Consider the following 22,762-nt stretch of genomic DNA (forward strand, 5'->3'; position numbering starts at 1 on the left):
GACTCAATGTCTATTGAAGCTGTTAAATGGTAACATGAGTGACAGCTACTCATCTAAACCTGAAGCTGTAAGTAATTTTCTATGCAATGTTGAACTACAATATCTCCTCTAGGGAGATTCCTAATAAATCTTTGTCACGCGGGGTTTAGGTCTACTAAGGCTGAAATACCCGGGGCCCCTGTGGTGTCCCTTTAACTAGGGGAAACCATGTCTGACCCTCAACCCAGGGTTTTTGCTGATGGTGCAAATGCCTGAGCCTCCAACCTTTCCTTATCTCCTGCTCAGCCCTAAGCTTAACCCTCCACCCAGTGAGGAGACAAACCACCAAAGCCCCACACAATAATGACAGACAGGGAGAACTTAAACTGCACTGCGCCGCATACACACAGGACTATACAGTAATGTGAACAGGGCACAACAAAACACAAATATGGGAAGGTGAAAAGGTAACAACGGATCATACTCCACCAGATACGAATCTCTCTCTCTCCAACACCTCCACTCCAGACCGGAACCACTTGGTATGAAACACAAGCTATAATCGGTGACGCCCATAGGCCAGCACGACTATTTAAAGACCGTGGGCATGACCAAACATCCAACCTGATCTCCAGCTAGATTAACCCCCGATAGCCTGAGAAAATCAAGCCAGCGCCACTGAGGCTATAGTGGACGGAGGTGGAGCTACCTATGCCTGCTGGACGCTGTGGTGTGATTAGCGTCCGACATGACAGTACCCCGTCTTCTACGAGGGACCCCAGGGCCCTCAAGACTCATAGGACCCGGCTTGTCCGGATGACGATGGTGAAACGAACTGACCAGCCGATCCGCATGTATGTCCGAGGCTGGTACCCAAGACCTCTCCTCCGGACCATACCCCCGCCAGTGTACCAAATACTGAAGAGTACGGCGCACTACTCGAGAGTCCACTACCTTGGAGATCTCAAACTCTAAATCGCCATCCACCATGACCGGAGGTGGCATCGGCGTCGTGTCCACAGAGCCTACCACCTTTTTCAATAAAGCCCTGTGAAACACGTTGTGTATCTTGTATACCGCAGGAAGTTCCAACCGATAAGCAACTGGGTTAATGATGGCAGCAATCTTAAAAGGCCCAATAAACCTTGGACCCAATTTTAAAGATGGAATTTTGAGTTTTATGTTTTTAGTCGCTAATCACACCCATTCACCCACACACAGGTCCGGACCTGGCACGCGTCTACTGTCAGCCACCCGTTTGTACCTCGCACTCATGCTCAACAATCGCTGTTTCACCCTCCTTCAGACCGATGATAATTGAGCTCCTAGCTGGTCCTCCTCCGGGACGCCCCCCGAGTCACCCTGACGTAAGGTACAAAATTGAGGATGTTGACCGTAAACACAAAAGAACGGAGACTCTCCCGATGACTCTTGGCGGTGATTATTTAACGTGAACTCGGCCAGAGGAAGGAAAGTAGACCACTCCTCTTGGTTGACGGACACAAAGCATCGTAAATACTGCTCCAGATTTTGATTCATGCGCTCAGTTTGACCATTTGACTGTGGATGAAACGCCGATGAATGTGACAACTTGATCCCCAAACGTGAGCAAAAAGCTTTCCAAAACCTCGCCACAAATTGAGTTCCCCTATCAGATACTATGTCCGACGGAACTCCGTGGAGTCTGACCACCTCCTGCACAAACACATGAGCCAACGTCTTTGCATTGGGCAAGGAAGGCAATGACACAAAATGCGCCATCTTTGAAAATCGATCAACCACCACCAGGATGACCGTGTTCCCCGCCAAGGCTGGCAAGTCAGTGATAAAATCCATGGAGATTTCTGTCCATGGCCTATTAGGTACCCCCAGAGGCTGTAGTGTGCCAGCAGGACGGGCTCGGGGCGACTTGGCCCTAGCACTCGTGATGCAAGCTGCCCTGTACGAGACCACGTCCTGCCGGATTTTGGGCCACCAGAAATTACGCGATACCAGCTCTAAGGTGCCCTTAACCCCTGGATGACCAGCCAGTACTGAGTTGTGGTGTTCCCTCAACACCTTAAGACAAAGCTGAAGGGGTACAAATGATTTGTTGGCGGGAAGTCCTGGCGGTACCTCCTCTTGGGCCTCGGCAATCTCCGCCTCTACCTCAGTCGTGAGAGACGAGACCACTACACCTTCCTGGAGGATGGGTACCGGCTCTTCCCGAGGTTCTCCCCCCGGAAAACACCTAGTCAAGGCATCCGCCTTGGTGTTTTTAGCCCCGGGACGGTAAGTCACCAGAAAATTGAAACGTGTAAAAAACAATGCCCAGCGAGCCAGCCTAGGAGACAGACGCTTGGCCGATTCCAGATAGAGCAGGTTCTTATGGTCGGTGATGACTGTGACCTGGTGAGCCGCCCCCTCCAAGAAGTGTCACCATTCCTCAAAAGCCAATTTGATGGCCAACAACTCCCTGTTGCCGATATCATAATTCCGTTCGGCCGGCGACAGCTTCTTGGAGAAGTAGGCGCATGGATGCATATCGCTCAAGGATGAGCCTTGTGACAGTACTGCCCCCACTCCCACCTCAGACGCATCAACCTCCACCACAAAAGGTTTAGACACGTCCGGTTGCACCAGAATGGGGGCTGAAGCAAAACTGTTCTTCAGACGCTCAAATGCACGTATCGCCACCTCAGACCAGCTAGCCAGATCGGTACCTTTTTTGTCATGTCCGTGAGCAGTTTGGCTATAGTAGAAAAGTGTTTTATAAATTTCCTATAATAATTAGCAAACCCAAGGAACCGCTGGAGCGCTTTCAGATTATCAGGCCTTTCCCATTGCAGCACCGCTTGCACCTTCGCGGTGTCCATTTTAAACCCTGCAGCGGACACAATATATCCCAAAAAAGGCAACTCCTGAACAAAAAATAAGCATTTTTCCAGCTTAGCATAGAGCTTATTCTCCCGGAGCAACTGTAACACCTGCCTGACATGCTCTAAATGAGTGTCCCGGTCGCTCGAATAAATGAGGATATCATCCAGGTATACAATCACAAATTTCCCCAGGACATGAGCAAATACATCATTAATAAAATGTTGGAAAACAGCAGGTGCGGTTGTCAACCCAAAATGGCATAACCAAGCTCTCAAAATGACCCTCAGGAGTGTTAAACGCCATCTTCCACTCATCCCCCTGACGGACCCTTATGCGGTTATACGCCCCCCTGAGGTCAAGCTTGGAAAACCACTTCGCCCCCGCCACGTGGTTGAACAAATCAGGGATCAAAGGCATCGGGTAGGGATCACGGATCGTAATCTGGTTTAACTCCCGGAAATCCAGACACGGGCGTAACCCCCCATCTTTCTTCTTAATGAAGAAAAACCCCGCTGCTACAGGCGAGGATGAAGGACGGATGTATCCTTTGATCAGACTCTCCGCGATGTAGTCTTTCAGAGCTTGTCTCTCTGGACCAGAAATATTAAACATCCTGGCCTTAGGTAATTTGGCCCCGGGTTTTAACCTAATCACACAGTCATAGGCTCGATGTGGAGGCAGTTCTGAGCAACCCCTCTCAGAGAATACATCCGCAAAATCCTGCAAAGCCTTCGGAAGGTTGGGCGTCACGGCGGACACACATGTGACCAAGCAATTGTCCTGGCAGAAACCACTCCATTGGACTATGTCCTGAGTTTTCCAATCAATCACCGGGTTGTGCCTGGACAACCATGGAAAACCCAGGACCATTTGTGCTGGGAGATTACGGAGGACCCTACATGTAACCCACTCAGAATGTAGGACCCCAATGTGGAGTTTCACCTCAGCCACAAACTCCGTAATCTCCCCTTGTGGGAGGGGAGCGGCATTAATGGTAACCACCTGAATGGGATGAGGGAGTTTTTCGATCTTAAACCCAGCAGTGCGTGCAAACTCCTCATCTATGAGATTGGTGGCGGAACCACTATCCACAAACACTGATATTGGTAGCTCTCTGCCCGCGATAATAACCTTGGCAGGGAGCATACATTGAGATACCATCATGGAGGATATGCATTCGCTCAGTTGGGCCTCCTCCATACCCTCTGAGCTTACCAGTTTTCCGCCGGTGTGACCTTCTTCGGTAGCACAGGACAAACGTTAACATAATGATTTCTTTTACCACAGTAAAAACATGCTCCGGGCTTCCTGAACCCAGGAACGCGACGCTTAACCTGTGACACCCCCGCAATTTGCATAGGTTCAGTGGGCTCACCTGCAGCAACCACACTTGCACCTCTGCTTTCCCCCAGGGGTAGCGTCTCCTGTGCCCCCTGATGCAAACGGCGATCAATACGTATAACCAAACTCATGGCAGACTCCAACGATGCAGGAGTCTCATACATCAGGAGGGCCTGTTTAACGTTCCCTGATACCCCATGAATAAACTGGCTCCGCAGCTCTGGGTCGTTCCACTGTGTGTCTACTGCCCAACGGCGAAATTCCGAACAATAGTCCTCCGCCAAGCGCTCCCCCTGGCGGAGGGTGCGGATTTTAGATTCCGCTAGAGCCAATCTGTCAGGATCATCATAAATGAGCCCGAGTGCAGAAAAAACATTATCGACAGAATGAAATGTAGTCAGCTGGTAAGGAAAATGCCCATGCTTGGGGGTCACCACTCAGTAATGATAACACCAGACCCACCCGCTGAGCCTCATTACCTGAGGAGATAGGGCGCATGCGGAAGTATAACTTGCAGGCCTCCCGAAATATGACAAATTTGCTGCGTTCCCCTGAGAATCGTTCTGGCAGCGGGATCTTCGGCTCTGCACCGATACCTGCAGATGCCATTTGCACCTTCGCTACTGCCAGGCCCTGCTGCTGAACTGCCCCTTTCAACTCAGAGACCTGTAAGGACAGCGCCGCCAACTGGTGGGTTATGGAATCCATGGGATCCATGGACTCCTGAAAAATGTAGGCCGATTATAATGTCACGCGGGGCTTAGGTCACCTAAGGCTGAAATACCCGGGGCCCCTGTGGTGTCCCTTTAACTAGGGGAAACCCTGTCTGACCCTCAACCCAGGGTTTTTGCTGATGGTGCAAATGCCTGAGCCTCCAACCTTTCCTTATCTCCTGCTCAGCCCTAAGCTTAACCCTCCACCCTGTGAGGAGACAAACCACCAAAGCCCCACACAATAATGACAGACAGGGAGAACTTAAACTGCACCGCGCCGCATACACACAGGACTATACAGTAATGTGAACAGGGCACAACAAAACACAAATATGGGAAGGTGAAAAGGTAACAACGGATCATACGCCACCAGATACGAATCTCTCTCTCTCCAACACCTCCACTCCAGACCGGAACCACTTGGTATGAAACACAAGCTATGATCGGCGACGCCCATAGGCCAGCACGACTATTTAAAGACCGTGGGCGTGACCAAACATCCAACCTGATCTCCAGCTAGATTAACCCCCGATAGCCTGAGAAAATCAAGCCGGCGCCACTGAGGCTATAGTGGACAGAGGTGGAACTACCTCTGCCTGCCGGACGCTGTGGTGTGAATAGCGTCCGACATGACAATCTTCTCTTGTACTTTTACTCTATTCATGGCTTCTGGTTATTACTCTATTCATGGCTTCTGCGCATCTTATGAAGTTGTAAATACACCCGAGAGCAGGCCAATTTCCTGTATTTTTATACCTTCAACCACCCTCCGTACAGCCACACACTCATGGTCTTGATTTTTCCAGTGTTTCTAATATAAGTGACATAGAAGTGTGGAATAGATGTCAGTTAGCCTAGTATGTAAAAAGATGTCACTATAGACAGCCTTCACAACAGGGTGTCCTCACTTATAGAATGTTTTCTAATTGAAAACATTCTATTTCTTAATGTCCCTTGGAACTCCACAGTTTTGTGTCAGTTTTTTGGTGTTTATAAAGAGAAGAGTTACTTTGACTGGTAAGGCAGATAAATCTAGCCCCAGAAACTAAAAGCAGAAGACTGAAGAAGAAACAGCTGAGCTTTTATTGGGAAGAACACATTTACTGCACATAATGGTTTAAGTGCACATTCAAGCATTTCTTTAATACTTTGCAATCGACTCTACTTTTTCAATCCTGAAGCCAAATTAATAGCAAGGCTGTGAAAATAAAACCTAGCAATAAAATCTATTATTTAAAATACTATTTTTTTGCTTGTTTTATTATACATACAGTAAATCTTCTCATCTATAATTTGGAAATAACTGAAATTTACATACATAGGACCCAATTCATCAAAACTTTTATTCTGGTGTAAACAGCATTGAAGGTTACTGATTTTTGGCACATCTAAGACTGCAATAAAATATTTGCACTTTTGGCATTCTCATGCCATTCTCGCCAAGCACCGACAAAGTAGGCACATCTGAGCCAGGATGTAATTGTCAGGAATAAATTAATGACCGGCAGCAGTGTTCGCTATACCACAAATCTTACTCCAGCAGGGACTGGAGTAGGAGGTGTAGCATGGCACACACAGAGGTGTATGCCACCTGTTTGATGCTCCTGATTATATATTGTAAGGTAGCACTTGTTATTTGTGTTGGGGACACTCACTAGGCAGCCGATTAATCAGGTGAGGCACGGGTTTCTTATTTTGTAACATCAACAGTCCATGCGGTTTATTATTCAGCATAAACCATAAACAGCAACAGAAAGTTCATATCAAAACAGTATAACGTCCATGACAGAGCTCTGCTCTGTCAACCCTGTGGTCACACAGGCTGTGTTATGTCCGATACGCAGGCTCTCACCTATACACAGATAGCTCACCCTCTATGGGTTACCTTCTTAGCTGCTTCGCACTGCAGACGTCCATTCCCTCTCAAGGAACTGTCAGACACACGTCTCCATGACACACAGCGACTACATGTGTTCTCAGGAAGGCAGCCACATCTTCCAGCACGTCAGCCAGACAAGACCTTCCATATGGACCAATCGGGTCCAAGCATTCACTCATGTGACCTACCCTGGTCACCTTATATGGTCCGTAGCCACGCCCACCGGATCACATGGCTATGACCTCATCGCAAGTCCTACAACCATTCACACAAATACTATTCACTATGGGTGTTTTAGACACACGCCCCTGGGTGGATTTGTAGGTGGTTGGTCCCACCCGTCTCACCAACCACCTGAAGGCTTCCCTATTACATTGGAACAGAACATCAGCAGTAGCCCTGCTGATCAACACATAATCTAGCCTTCATCCCAAGGCCACCCACCTTGGGATACATAACGGTCATTTAGGATCCTGTTCCTATTACCACCCTGGATATGGCTATACGTCCATCCTGGGACACCCACACAGCACCCCCTAGCAGACACAGTGGTCACTACACCACATACCTCCCCCTCTGTTCAAACTTGTGGGGATGAACACACGACATAACCTAGGGATCTCGAGACCGGGCACCCATGTCACCTTGCCCAACAGGTCAAGAGAACCGTCTCCGTCTGTTTTGTCTGTAATATGGCCTCATCTCTACATTAGGCTTCCCTCGCCTCCAGCGGTCAGAATATCGGTCTTGGGTTTTGGGCTTTGGCCCTCCAGTCACAGTCTGTCTGCGTCATCAGACACTGTTTAGTCACCACACTTCTACATTGTGCTCCATCAACTCCCTTTCTGCCTATGCATCTTGTAACAAATGATACATCACCACGTCTAAGTTTGCTTTTCAGTGCATTAACCTCATGGTTCATTGCATCTGTTGTCTCTTTAGCATCCCCCAGTTCACGTGGTAATTTACAGTGCAATGCAATGGCACGCTGAGCCTCTTTCTCTGCTTTTTCCACCTGGCACTTCAGCTGTTTCAGACGAACATTATTTTTCCCCGCCTGGTCTTTGTACTGCTCAGAATTACGCCTTTCATCATCCATTTGCATTAGTAAATCCTTCAGTTTTTTTTCTGTACGACGTACTTGTTTCAGCATGAAGTTGTTCCTCCAGTTGTGCAATCTTTGCTTCCAAAGCGGTGATTGAAGCCTTGAATTTAGATTTAACAAAGCCTTCTAATTCTTGTAAGTTTGTTTTTAACTCCTTATTCGGGTGATCTAATTGCTGACAGGCATTCTCGTTCTTCTGAGCATTACTATGTTCTGCACTCAGATCAGCATTCATCTGGTCAACCTGAAGTGTGGCTTTTCTCAGCCTGTCATTGGCTAATTCATCGTTGCCTTGTTCTTCCTCCAATTCTTCTTCAAGCTGTGCAATGCGATACTCTAAACACCTCTTTTCTTCCAAAGTGTCACACTTATAGTACAGCAAGTGTGAGTGACAGGTTTGTAGAGGGACCAGGTATGGTCTGTAACACAGAGAAATGGTACTCACTGTCTGCTCGGGCAGGAGCGTGGCTATAGTGATGGAAACCTTGCTCTAGGACCTGTGGGAGGGGAGGAGCGACAGCAAAGCACTCTGATGCCCGCAGGACCTTACGGTCATGTGACCGCGCGTCAGAATGTGGGCGGGGCTTACAGCCAGCCTCCAACAGCACTGATGACAGTGTTTAGAGACACCACAGGGAGAGGAGAATAAACCGTTGTCAGACAAGCCAGGGGTCATGCACAGGAGACGCAAGTAGAAACAGAGACTGATATCAGTGTAGGGTCAGACAGAGCATAAGGTCATACACAGGATATCAGTAGTAGTACAGAAGGGCGATCACAGGGAGGTCAAGACAAAGCCAGGGGTCATACACAGGAGGTCATGCAGGAACAGAATCACAATCCAAGAGACGTTAACGTAGTCAAAACCGAGTCATATACCAATCAAGCACACAGGGACAGGAGAGAGCACAAACGAAGCAGGGTCGGAAACACTCAAGCAAGGAGTATAAATGACAGGGAGGGGTGCTCACCTGAAGCTATAAAAACCCTCCCTGGCATCAAAGAGAGGCTCTCTCTATTAACCCCTGCACCATTTGTCCAAGATCCTGAATAACCATGACACAAAGCCAGAGCACCTTTACCACTGTTGTTGGCAATTACATCTGCCAGTTCATCTCTTTCCTGCTGTGCTTGCCTTTTAGCACGCCCTGCAGCAGTAAGCTCCTCCTGCATATGAATCATCTCTGCTTCCATACTTTTCAGTTTCTTCTTGTCTTCACTCTGTTCATCACTTGGGCCTGGCCACTGTAAGTCTTCGTCCCACTTCTTCTCCCGCAGAAGACCTCTTACAGTTTCCGTGAGTACTCCTACCTCTTCTCTGAGGGTCTTATTCAGACCTTGCCACGTTGGCAGGTGACCTTTAAACTTGGAGACTTCTTCTCTAGCCCTTCTAGTCTGTGCTGCCTTTCTCTCTCAGAGCCACAGTCACCCCCAGAGACTGAGTCACCTCGATCATCCGAGTTAACCCTCCAATTACCCTCTGACCATGTGTCCGCTCCAGTCGTCTCATCTCCCAGCCCACCATCCGTCATGTCACGAGACGTCAGGTCCGTAAGTTGGGCAGATGTACCCCTTCTTCCGGTCACTTCTACAACTGACTTGTCCACTTTAGCAAGCGTCACCGTCTAATGTCTGCTAACCCAACAGTAGAAACGTCTCCATCCCCCTGCTGTAGAGGAACTCCCCTCTCCCTCAAGCCAGAGAACAGTCTAGAATCCCGGCCTATAACCACTGGACAGGACAGATTTAGGACTATCGTGACATCCTGTCCGGCAATGTCCTAACCTGTCTCAAAGACTACCCTGGTGACAGTGCAACTCTTAGTGCCCCCATGGTTGCAAGTGACCCCCACCTTTCTGCTGGGTATCTCAGGAGCAACCCGCATTAGAGTCACCGGGCATCCAGGGTCGACCAGACCAACTATATCTTCATTATTTATCTGGAGGCCACACCCCTGTAGCATCGTGCCAGCTGGGTAGTTCACCAGGCAGATTGGACAGACATAGGACATTTGCTCCTGGCAACAATTCATCTGTCCCACCCCTTTTACAACGGGATGCTCCACCCGCATTCCCTGGGACTCCACCCCCTTTTGGGCGACCACCCCCATTTGGGTTACCGCCCCCTCTGGGACTCCACCCTTTTTGGGTTACCACCCCGATTTGGGTCACCACCCCCTTTTGGGATTTCCCCATATCCCTACTACTGGTCTCCTTAGACCAAAGTTCACACAAAACAGTTTGTCTCTTGGGCTTGTACCGGCCCTTTAAGTACGATACCACACAAGTTCTTGCTGGCACTGCCAAAGCTCCTGCTGTCACCAATCACCGACACCTCCGGCTGCCGCTCACAAACAGCTGCTGGTGTCACCTTCGTAAGCCTGCCGAGTTACAGCAAGCCGCTTGTCACCTTCGTAACCCCGCCGAGTTACAGCAAGCCGCTTGTCACCTTCTTGACCCCACTGAGCCACCGCAAGCTGACTTGAGAGGGAAAAGAAAAAAAACACACAACACAAAAACACACGTGTCCTGTCTGTGTGCTATTTAGGCTGTCCGTCTCCTTCTGAGACCGTCCCACACACAGGGAGCACCGGGTGCTATTCAGGGAGCCGACCCTCCTCCCAGGGTATCCCAACACAATGGCCTCACCAGGTCCAGGGGCTCAGCGGGTGCTATTCAGGACATCCGTCTCCACCTGAGACTGTCCAATACTCACGCCTCACCAGGCCCAAGGTCACAGCATGTGCTCCAGGGATCCGATTCTTCTCTTAGAATCTCCCAACACTGACCCTCCAGGACCTTGCACGCTGAACCATCCAGGTACACAGTCTTTCTCACTGACCCTAGTCAGTACAACACAGACACCTGTCCGTTACCTGCTATCGGCCCCACAGGTTCTCGGGTATCTCTTCTCCACAGAGGCACCCTAAAGCAATCAACAGTCTCTTTCTCTGACCCCGGTCAGCATACCACACAGTTTTCACGACCGTCACCTGCTGGCCACGCAGGTTCTCGGACCCCTCTACCGCAGAGGTGTTATTCGTGTTGGGGACACTCGCTAGGCAGCCGATTAACCAGGTCAGGCACGGGTTTCTTATCTAACATCAACAGTCCATGCAGTTTATCATTCAGCATAAACCATAAACAGCAACAGAAAGTTCATATCAAAACAGCATAACATCCATGACAGACCTCCGCTCTGTCAATCTTTTGGTCACACAGGCTGTGTTACGTCCGATACGCAGGCTCTCACCTAAACACAAATAGCTCACCCTCTCCGGGTTACCTTCTTAGCTGATTCACACTGCAGACGTCCGTTCCCTCTTAAGGAACTGTCAGACACACGTCGCCATGACACTCAGCGTCTACATGTGTTCTCAGGAAGGCAGCCACATCTTGGTTGGTGTCAGCCGTCTCACCAACCACGTGAAGGCTTCCCTAACACATTCGAACAGAACATCAGCAGTAGCCCTGCTGATCAACAAATAATCAAGCCTTCATCCCAAGGCCACCCACCTTGGGATACATAACGGTCATTTAGGATCCTGCTCCTATTACCACCCTGGATATGGCTATCGCCCATCCTGGGACACCCACACAGCATCCCCTAGTGGACACAGTGGACACTACACCACTATATATATATATATATATATACACCCCATTTTGGTCACTGCTAACTCCATGATCACCAAAGGACTATTCGTTGCTATCACCAGTCGTTTACACTGTCGACTGGATGCCTGATTTCTGGTAGCGCATGGCTTTCAAGAGTGTGGCTTACAGAACAAAAAAAATAAAACTAATACATTTTATATTTAATCCAGAAGGATAGGCAATGTTTATAAAAAATATACAAAAGATTTTAAAAAAGGGACAAAGCAATACATTATATGCAATTGCATAAAATTAAAGAAACAAAAGAAATTACTATGCTGGTCACAGAGATGGCTCAGCTAGCAAAGAAGAGCACTTCTACTCGAAATGTCCAGTGGACAGGAATCTTGCATACACTGATATGTATCTCTGCAGGATCATAAATTGCCTTGTCCTTTTCTCAGCACCTAAGTTAAACCCACACACCTCCCCTTAATGTCTCATAACAGGGCTGGTTATGGGATGTGGCTTCAGTTTCAGAAAATTATGAGATTTCCAATTTCCAGGATATTTCCACCACTGGGGATCACAGGCTGGCTTTATTGTCATATTTTTTATCATGATTTTACCATTACCCAGCGACCAAACATGACTCAGTACACACCGTCTATCAAGCGGTTAATTAATTGGAGGGATTCCAGTGAACCCATGGGGAAGTGAGTGAGTGCATCATGTCTGTACTCTCACTATGACTTTGAAAATCGATATTTCATAAATATCTGATTTATACGAACCCCAATATTCATAACTTCCCATCAATAAAGTTGCAGACATCCAACTAGTTGCCAATATTCTTTTGAGGTAACAATCGTTACCTCTAAAGGAGTTAGATATTCGTTTCCCTTCCTAAAAAATCTTAAAATCTAAAGGCCCCATCTCACATAGCGAGTTTGTGATGCAACAGCGATCTCGTCTGCGATCTCGCTACATGTGACACGCAGCAGCGACTGGCCCCCCTGATGAAAATTGCTGATCGTGCAGGAATGTCCTGGGCCATTTTTTTGTTGGTGTCATCCTGCTGGCCAGCATGCATCACTGTGTTTGATCGCTGGATCCTTGCTGCGTCGCTGAAGAGAACTGCCTGTTTGGCAGCTTACTAGTGATCATTTAGCGACGCACCAGTGATCCCTACCAGGTCGTATCGTTGTCGGGATCGCTGGTGCATCGCTAAGTGAAATGAGACCCTTAGTCTTCCTCACAATAGACATCTTGCTTGGCACTGCTGGATTCCTGGGCTTCATAAGGAGTTTTAATTAGTTTTGTTCCTTCTCAGCTATACGTAATTTCCTCACTTCCCATAGTACAACTGTGCAATTAAATTTCAAAGAGATTCTTAGATTGACAGCTTTTTCACTTTGAAATTTTATGCGAAAGAGGGTGGGTGACTTCCCCCTTACTGGAGCTTTTTTATGGATGTTAATGTTTTCTATGACAAAGTAAATAAGTTATTGAGGTGATTGTTTAACTCCATCAAGTGAGCCAGACACCTAGCCAATACCTGTTTCTTCTGCCTTTCTACATTCTATCAGATATATTCTCACTTCAAAGAATGCAACAATTTGTCTGTGTCTTATTCAAATGCAATCTTAAGAAATAACATCTGCCTCCATATGTAATTAAAACCATACAAAAATACAGAAGAGTCCCTTAGAAGTCTATGGGTGCTCTGTAAAGTTATACAGAGCTCTAACCCAGCTATGTGTTTCAGGCTTTACACTATATTCTTCTACATTGCTTTGCTAAACACTCCAAAATATGTGGCATTAAAAAATATTTACAGTATCTTATTACCACATTAGTTACCATTAATTTAAGTAATGATTATTACTGATAATTATAATAGTTCTACCATTATAATTATCACTAAATTAAGATTTATAGAAAATAGAATATTAGCCCATTTTACAATTTGGAAAGTGAGTGTGCAAACATTTTATTTAATGATTTTAATACTTATTAGTAAAAAACTAATTGTTAGAAAATGTATTCAATCTTTTTTCACTGTGCATAAAAGTTGGTGAATTGTCTCTGGATTAATAGTCTTTGATATAATATAATAGATGTTTTGCTGCATTTTAAATAGGGATAGGAAATGGAAGAACAATTAGAAAGAACATTAACAGATTACATTTGATTTTAAAACAGCTATTTTGAATTAAAATGCTGAGTTTGCGATGCCTCATGCTCTTTAAGTTCATACTGTTCTGTACAACCTGTAAGTTGTACAGAGTTGTAACACGACACTAATAGATTTTTTATTCATCTGTAACTCCCTATGTGTTGGTTAGGTTACATACGAGTCTAGCAGAAAATATTAATGGTGATCAGAAATTATTAAAAACTAGCTGAAGAGCCCGGCGCTGCCCGGGCATAGTAACTAACTCTGGTTAGTTATAACAAATTATAATTATCCTCCATCCCATAGTCCCGTGCCCATATACCCATCATACATATCCACGATCCCATAGGCCCGTGCCCATATACCCATCATTCATATCCTCCATCCCATAGTCGAGTGCCCATATACCCATCACACTTCCTCCATCCCATAGTCCCATGCCCTTATACCCATCATACATATTCTCCATCCCATAGTCCCGTGCCCATATACCCGTAATACACATCCTCCATCCCATAGTCCCGTGCCCATATACCCATCATACATATCCTCCATCCCATAGTCCCGTGCCCATATACCCATCACACATCCTCCATCCCATAGTCCCGTGCCCATATACCCATCATACATAACCTCCATCCTATAGTCCCGTGCCCATATACCCATCATACATATTCTCCATCCCATAGTCCCGTGCCCATATACCCATCATACATATTCTCCATCCCATATTCAAGTGCCGATATACCCATCACACATTCTTCATCTCATAGTCCTGTGCCCATATACCCATCATACATATCCTCCATCCCATAGTCCCGTGCCCATATACCCATCACACATGCTCCATCCCATAGTCCCATGCCCATATACCCATCATACATATCCTCCATCCCATAGTCCCGTGCCCATATACCCGTCATACATATCTGCCATCACATAGTCCCGTGTTACACACACAGATAAACACACACACACATACACAGATACACACATACACAGATGCAAACATACACACACATACATACACACACACATATAGATACACACATACATAAACAAACACACTATATACATATATACCAAAAAAAATACCTCTCTTGCTCTCTTCATTCCCTGCTGCTTCAATCGGGCCACGGCTGCATTGTTACTATGGCCACGGGTGGGAAGCACACACTGTTTCCCCATTATGTAGATAGGGGCATTATGACATCATAATGAGGGGCGGGGCTTGACGCACACACTTTTTCCCCATTATGTAGACGAGCAAAATTGTTTGGTGAATTGGAACACGCGGGGTTAAAATTTCACCTCACAACATAGCTTAGGATGCTCTCGGGCTCCAGACGTGTGACTCTGCCAAATTTTGTGGCTGTAGCTGTGACGGTGCGGATGCCTATCCTGGACGTACACACACACACATACACACATACATACATACATACATACACACTTTGAGCTTTATATATTAGATTCCTTCCCTCACTGTCCCAGGCTGCTGGCAGCAGTGAGAACAGACTGTGTGATGGCCAGTGATGGGGGTCTGCAGCTTCTAATCTGCACAGGGGATGGCAGTCACTGATGTAATCTGTTGTGTGACAAAGCCTCTGCTGTGTGAATGAGACAGCTCTGTGTCACTGATGTCTTCACACAGCAGCAGATTTGGTGCAGTGTATGTGCGAAGCTCCACCAAACTCCCAGCAAGCTCCAGTGACCAGCACCACCCACTGCCCACTCATTGGCTGGCAGTAAACTGCACCGCACTCATCTTTATCATTATTCCAGCATTGGAAAGAACACAGCAGTGATCCTGTATTTGTGAAAGCAGCACAATACATACATGCATACACCCCCCAACACTTCACACTGTTACAGCTGCTGATTGGACAGGCTGCTCCCATCAGTATTTGTGTCATTAGAGACACAGTGCTCACACATACACTGCACCAAATCTTTTAATGCATCCCATTATTTTATTTGCCTTTGCAGCAGCTGCTTGACTCTGGCCACTAAATGTGAGTTTGTCGTCCACCCATACACCCAGGTCTTTTTCAGTGACTGTTTTGACTTAATGGGTCTAGTTTCCAAAATGGGGTCACTTGTTGGAGGTTTCAACTGTTTAGGCACATTAAGGGCTCTCCGAACGCAACATGGCATCCGATCTCAATTCCAGCCAATTCTGCGTTGAAAAAGTCAAACGGCGCTCCATCCCTTGCAAGCTCTGCCGTGTGCTGAAAAAGTGGTTTACCCCCACATATAGGGTATCAGCGTATTCAGGAGAAATTGTACAACAAATTTTGTGGTTGATTTTCTCTTTTAACACTTGTGGAAATAAAAAAAATTGGTTCTGAAGTAAATTTTTTGCAAAAAAAAGTTAAATGTTAATTTTTTCCTTCCACATTGCTTTAGTTCCTGTGAAGCACTTAAAGGGTTAATAAACTTCTTGAATGTGGTTTTGAGCACCTTGAGGGGTCTAGTGTTTGGAATGGTGCCATTTTTGGGTATTTTCTGTCATGTACACCCCTCAATATGACTTTAAATATGATGTGGTCCCTAAAAAAAATGGTTTTGTAAATTTTGTTGTAAAAATGAGAAATCACTGGTCAACTTTTAACCCTTATAACTTCCTAACAAAAAAAAATTTTGCTTCCAAAATTGTGCTGATGTAAAGTAGACATGTGGGAAATGTTATTTATTAAGAAATTTGTGTGACACATCTCTCTGATTTGAGGGCATAAAAATTTAAATTTTTAAAATTGCAAAATTTTCAAAATTTTCGCCATATTTCCATTTTTTTCATAAATAAACACAAGACTTATCGAAGAAATTTTACCACTAACATGAAGTACAATATGTCACGAAAAAACAATCTTAGAATCAGCGGGATCCATTAAAGCGTTCCAGAGTTATAACCTCATAAAGGGACAGTGGTCAGAATTGTAAAAATTGGCCTGGTCATTAAGCTGCAAACTGGCTCTGTCGCTAAGGGGTTAAACCTCTGATTGCATCAGAATGGCTGCACCCAGTAATATAAGTGATACATCCTTGGATTCAGCTTCTCTTTGTTTACATCAGGCTGCTTTCAGATGAGGTAGCAAAAACCTGCTGACATATTCCCTTTAAGAACAGCATTTTCCATTTTGTTTCTTTTTTTTGCCCAATTGCTTTCCATTGTATACAATTAATTAAGACTACAGATTTGGTGCTTCGGCATCAGCTCTATTCACTTTCTCTAGTCTTTGTTAATATGTCTACAGTGGTGGCATAATGTTACCACTGAAGACAATTATTTGGCTGAGAGATGACGCCATCAAAACATGACTCCAAATGATTGGCTCCATTGGTCACGTGATGTTACCAATTATATAAAATAAAATGGATATCAATTTAAGGCCATGTTCATATATTCAGTATTTGGTCAGCATTTTACATTAGTATTTGTAGGCCAAAACCAGGAGTGGAGCAATCAGAGGAAAAGTATATTAGAAACAATAATATACAACTTCTGTATTTATCACCCACTCCTGGTTTTGGCTTATAATTACTGATATAAAATATTGTCCAAATAGTGAAAGAGTGAAAGTAGCCCAAAAGTGTCATCTATCAACACTTCAGCCACATCAACATAGAGCAGAGGCAGTGGCACAGAGTTGGTGCTGGTGGGCAAGGACAGGTATATTTGTTGGTTTTATATACAGGAAAATACATTTTATCGGATAATCCCCTCAAATCTCCACGACAGACATCCTTCACCCATAAGCTTCAATAATAATAATAATAAATAAATAAAAGCTGTTCAAAAGCTTATATCATATTCCTAAACAGATGCCTATGATAAATATCATCGTATGGAGCCCATCATCCTTTGTCTTGCATTTAAAAAAAATATACTGTTTAGTATATATAACCAGACATCAGCAGGATTTCCATCAGTGCACATTCCCTGACAGTTCTGGGTGTACAGTAAGTGGCGTGGTTGGTAGCTGGCATACATGGCCGTGCTCCTGAAGCAGCACACTCCCCAGCTCAGATGTTTCTCCATTCCTCGAGGTTTGTGTAAACTTTTTGATAGCTGGGGCCGGGCGTGGACTCACCAGGGTGCAGCTGCTGCTGAGTTCAGGAACCATTATATAGATATTTCTGCAAATGTTGATAAGTCATCTATCACTCTCTACCAATTAATTGTATCTATCTATTATTCAAAAAACATTATTACGCCCATTATCTATTTGTATAGTGCACGGTAATAGTCTATTATATTCTACACCCTTTTCTCCCCATCTCCATTGCTGTGATGTATGCTCTTAGCTTCTGTCCCTAGGCTATCCTATAATGGCTGATACCTTAAAATGGCTGATGTGTTCTCTGCCGCAGTTTTTATATTCGTTTCTCCAGATTGGCTGCGCTACCCCTTGTAATGTGATTGCAGTAAGGCATTAAGGGGAAGTTCATGTGGTCGCAACTGAGGTCATGTGATCCTTCTGTGGCCTATGTAGTCTTCTGCAATGTGTAAAATGGCAGCGCGCATATGTCCTATATAAATAGAATTCTGTGCTGCCGAGAGCAATGGTAGGTAAGCAAACTTAAAATCATTTCACCTAATAAACAAGCAGTGTGCTCCTTTTCGAGTGATGGCTGGCTTGTTCAGAGATGCCGATAATGGGGAAATGAGCATTCCTAGAAATACTCATTCCTGACTGTCTATCATTCTAAATAGGTCCTAAAGGAGTATTTGTGTCCCTGTGAAGAGCAATTTTGCATAAGTGTGGTAAAGTTTCCAAAGTGTTCTGCTTCTGAATGTGAAACAGTATCCCACTTATCACATACACCAAACTAACCGTATTACTTAGTGGAAAAAATACATTGATGCAATGTAAGCTGTTCTGTTTTCTGACACAGCCAACAAATGAACAACATTAAATTCTTTTGGGAGCACTTCAAATTATTCCCATCTACTTGCTTGAAATATATTTTTTGTTCTCACAATGAAGAATGTTCTTTCTTTTCCGACTAGAAAAGCAACATAATCTTTGAGTGCCGTGCTACTACCAGCAGACGGAGGCTAAAAGTAGTCAAGGTACACGTTCAGAATTTGAGTTATTCCCCTATTACACCTTTGACCTACTTTGAAGATCTCACAGTAAGTTCATCTTCTGCAAAACTCAAAGAATGAAAAAAACAACATTATTTTGAAGTAGTGGTTAATGCTGTCCTACTGTCAGAGACAGCATGTCAATAAACCAATGCAATGTAACAGTGCTTCATAAGTAATGCAGAGTTAGGTCTGTGACTGAGGCTTGAGCACTTGTATCAAAAAAGCGTATACTCCACCACTCCCAACTTCACGTTCTGTATGATAAATGTATTTAACTAATAAAATGTATATTGTATTTGTACATCAACATAAGTATCCAAAAAATGACTTCAAATTCCTTAATGGATTTTCTTTGCTTTAAACCCTTTATGACCTATCATGTATAGGTACGTCGTAGATTGCCTCCTATTTGATGTGGGCTCCAGCGATGAGTGCACAACTTTTCCTGCGCATGTCAGCTGAGTTCATGAGCCTCTAACAGCCGCGTATATAATTGCGATCCGGCCATGGTTGTCAACATGTTAAATGCCGCTATCAATCTCTGACAGCAGCATTTAACATGATTGCGCCAGAAGCACATATTAGCTCAATCCATTGGCGCCCGTGTCACATGGTCATGGGTCACTGATGAGTTGGTATGATAATATTAATATAAAATAAATTATAAGTTAATTGCATCACTTAATGTTGAATAGAATTAAGCATGCTGACATCCCCTATATACCATAAGAGACCGCAAACAAATTCCCTATATACCGAATTAACCTGCACCCAGACCTCCTTTATATGGTATGGGCCCCCACACAGCCCCCTATCTACAATATGAGCCCACACAACCCACTATATACCGTATGATCCAGAAAAAAATCACCTTTATACCATATGAGACCCCAAATAGCCTCTTATATACAGTATTTGCCTCACATAGTCTAGTATGAGCCATACACATGAAAAAGATAAAAAAACATACTTACCTCAGTTCTGTTCCCCTGGCACTCTGCTCTTCTCAATGTGCTAACTCTCTGTAGTGCACAGCTGACACAATGAAATGACATCAAAGCATCTGCTGTTTTAAATGTTGATTGGTAGAAAACAGAGTTGGCGGCTCTGCCAATGTATTCATCACTGTCTGCAGACTTTCTCGTGTATCACTGATTGAAAAAGGTATCTTTAAAAATTGCCATTGGTTTGGGAGTTGATTTTGAGCGCCTCTTTAACTTGAAAAGGTGCAACCAGTTCAACTTTAAAAATAAAAGCCCATACCAGTACTACATCTCCACTTTGCTGACATCTGAGTCAAAGTGGAGGTCTGTGCAAAAGATGTGGAAAAAACTATTCAACTTACTGCTCACATCTCCGGCCGCCCTCTTTGCTTAACCCCTTTAGGTGTAAATTTACGCCAGTGTCGGACTCCCTCCCTTTGATGTGGGATCCGGCAGTGAACCCACACATTTTCCAGGACATGTCAGCTCTTTTGAACAGCTGACATGTGCCCGCAATAGCCGCGGGTGGAATCATGATCCAAAATGGTATCATTAAAAATGTCAGCTCAGCGTGCAAAAAATAAATCCTCACCCTACCCGAGATCACAAAAAATGGAGACGCTACGCATATCGGAAAATGGCGCATTTTTTAACAAAGTTTGGAATTTTTTTTCACCACTTAGATAAAAAATAACCTAGACATGTTTGGTGTCTATGAACTCGTAATGACCTGGAGAATCATGTTGGCAGATCAGTTTTAGCATTTAGTGAACATGGTGTGGGATTCCCCTTTTTTGCAATTTCACCGAACTTTGAATTTTTTTCCTGTTTTCCAATACACGATATGTTAAAACCAATGGTGTTGTTTCAAAGTAAAACTCATTCTTCAAAAAACAAGTCCTCAAATGACCATATGGATGGAAAAATAGAAAAGTTATTTTTCTGGGAAGAATGGGTGCAAAAAACAAAAATGCAAAACCAAAAAAAGACTCAGATCATGAAGGGGTTAATGTCCATCATCTGGTCCTCGGCTCCTCTTCCTATCACCACTGGGTGCTGAAATACCAGACTTTTTCACATTAGGCCAGAATTTCCCTTCTTGATGCTTCCAGAAGTCCTGTCCTTGCATGAAGATGTCTATGGTTTCAGTTCTTGGTGGTGGTAAGAAGAAGCGTCAAGGACACAGATGGGGGTCAGCAATAAGTGTTTGACTGGAAATGTGAACAATGAGCTGAATAGCAGTTGTTTTTTCACATTTTGGTGTTCTGAAGGATACAATTTCTTGTAAAGTTCAAGTAGAATTCAATTCCACTTGAATAAATTGACCCATCTCTAATCTTCATAGAAGTATTCTATACCATGAAGAAGAACTAACAATTATTGTATATCAGTGTAACAGCATATCTCAGTGCTAGTAACAGTCAGTCAGTGGTTTGAAAAAGAGTTTTCAGCTTATCAGAGGAAAAAAAACATAAAGACTTAGGTAAATTTACAAAATTCATGTTCTGAATGTTGATCGAGATGATTTACACTGGAGATCAGGAGGGAAAACTTGCTCTTTGCAGCACACTGCATCATGCATTAAAGATGTACCTATACCCCTTTTTCTTATCCTTTCCCATCCCTCGGTTGAATGTGATGGACAAGTCCTAATTATTTAATTTTGTAATTGTATATTTATATAAGTAGTCAAATAAATATATTTGAAAAGACTTGTGAAAACTACATGGTTATTCCTTCTGTAAAGTAGGTTTGGCAATTCCAGACATTCTCCTTTCTTATACTTGCTTATAAATACAAAAAAATCGCAAATTTATTCTGTAAAATTCTTTATGGATTTCACCAACATTTTTATAAAGCTTCCATTTGGCCAGATGGTGGATGTGAATCAATAGGGATATATGAAACACTCTGCCAGAAGAATATTTTTGCTCCAGACAGCTTTTTCTCGATCTGGTTTTCATCCATTTTTGGTTTGTGTGTCCCTATTGCACCATGAGTGTGACATATGTTTTTATGAAACACCATAACTACTCTCCTTTTTTGACCAACCCCTTCACTATGCCCATGAGCTTGAATCCTGCTAATGATTTCAAGATAATTTCTAGTAGATCACTCGGAGTCAGTGGTGCACTAGTAGGGCCCTACCCCTTGCAGTAGCTATACAGAACCAGACATCACTACGGTCCCGCCAGATTACCCCTAGTTTTTCGTAAACACCTCTTCTACATGCTGTCTGTATATCTGAAAAAGGTGTAAGTTACTAATTGGAACGTCACCTCTATTTCATTACCACATGCCTAATTCTTTATACCTGTGATTTCAGGGTAATCTGAAATGTACAAAACTTGAAATACAAAACTGAGCAAAGATAGCTAAGGTTTTACCATAGGTTTTGTTTCGTTTTTGTGACTGTTTGATCAGGAGCCCTTCAAATCTGACGCTTATTTGTCTATTTCTGTTTTACAGGGCTAAAGTCACTGAAGGTGTTAATTTATTCGGCATCAGGGGAAGTTCACATTTATGGGATGTGAAGGAGAGTATGGATTTTCCAGGCAAATTGTCACCGGTTATCATTGACTGTCAGAGGAAATATTCTATCCCTGCTACAAGGTAACACATCTCTAAAAAGCCAAAAGTATTACTAGATAGTCTGCTGGGTAACGGGCTCTTTTACTGCTAAGTTACTCAATTGAAATCAAGCAAAATCACTTTTATGGTATCATTCCTGAAAAGTAATGGTATCATCATGGCTTTCATTTATTTATGCCAAGCATTTCCTTTTGTAGTCTGAGGTAGAAAATTACAATTAGAACCTACAAGGCTGCTAGAAGACATTATAAATAAATATATATATATATATATATATATATATATATATATATATATATATATATATATATATACATACACACAAGTATGTCCTATTTTACATGAATGACCTCCATGCAGCTCACTGTACATAATGCTCTCCTGTTAGGCTGTGTGCCCACATAAGCGCTTTTTTTGCGTTTAAGCGTTTTTACTGGTAAA

The 22,762-nt window shown here is 44.1% G+C and overlaps 1 protein-coding gene across 1 annotated transcript in view; it reads left to right on the forward strand.

The window, feature by feature from the left end:
• Window positions 1-22,762, forward strand: part of TMEM132D (transmembrane protein 132D) — a 1,611,777-nt gene that overhangs the window by 803,079 nt on the left and 785,936 nt on the right. The window contains exon 3 of the mRNA XM_073557069.1: window positions 22,199-22,342. Within this exon, the coding sequence (XP_073413170.1) occupies window positions 22,199-22,342 (144 nt within the window). The remainder of the gene's footprint in view (window positions 1-22,198; window positions 22,343-22,762) is intronic.

Source organism: Dendrobates tinctorius, unplaced genomic scaffold (assembly GCF_039654945.1).
Source record: "Dendrobates tinctorius isolate UK_male_01 unplaced genomic scaffold, ASM3965494v1 ptg000243l, whole genome shotgun sequence".
NCBI lineage: Eukaryota > Metazoa > Chordata > Amphibia > Anura > Dendrobatidae > Dendrobates > Dendrobates tinctorius.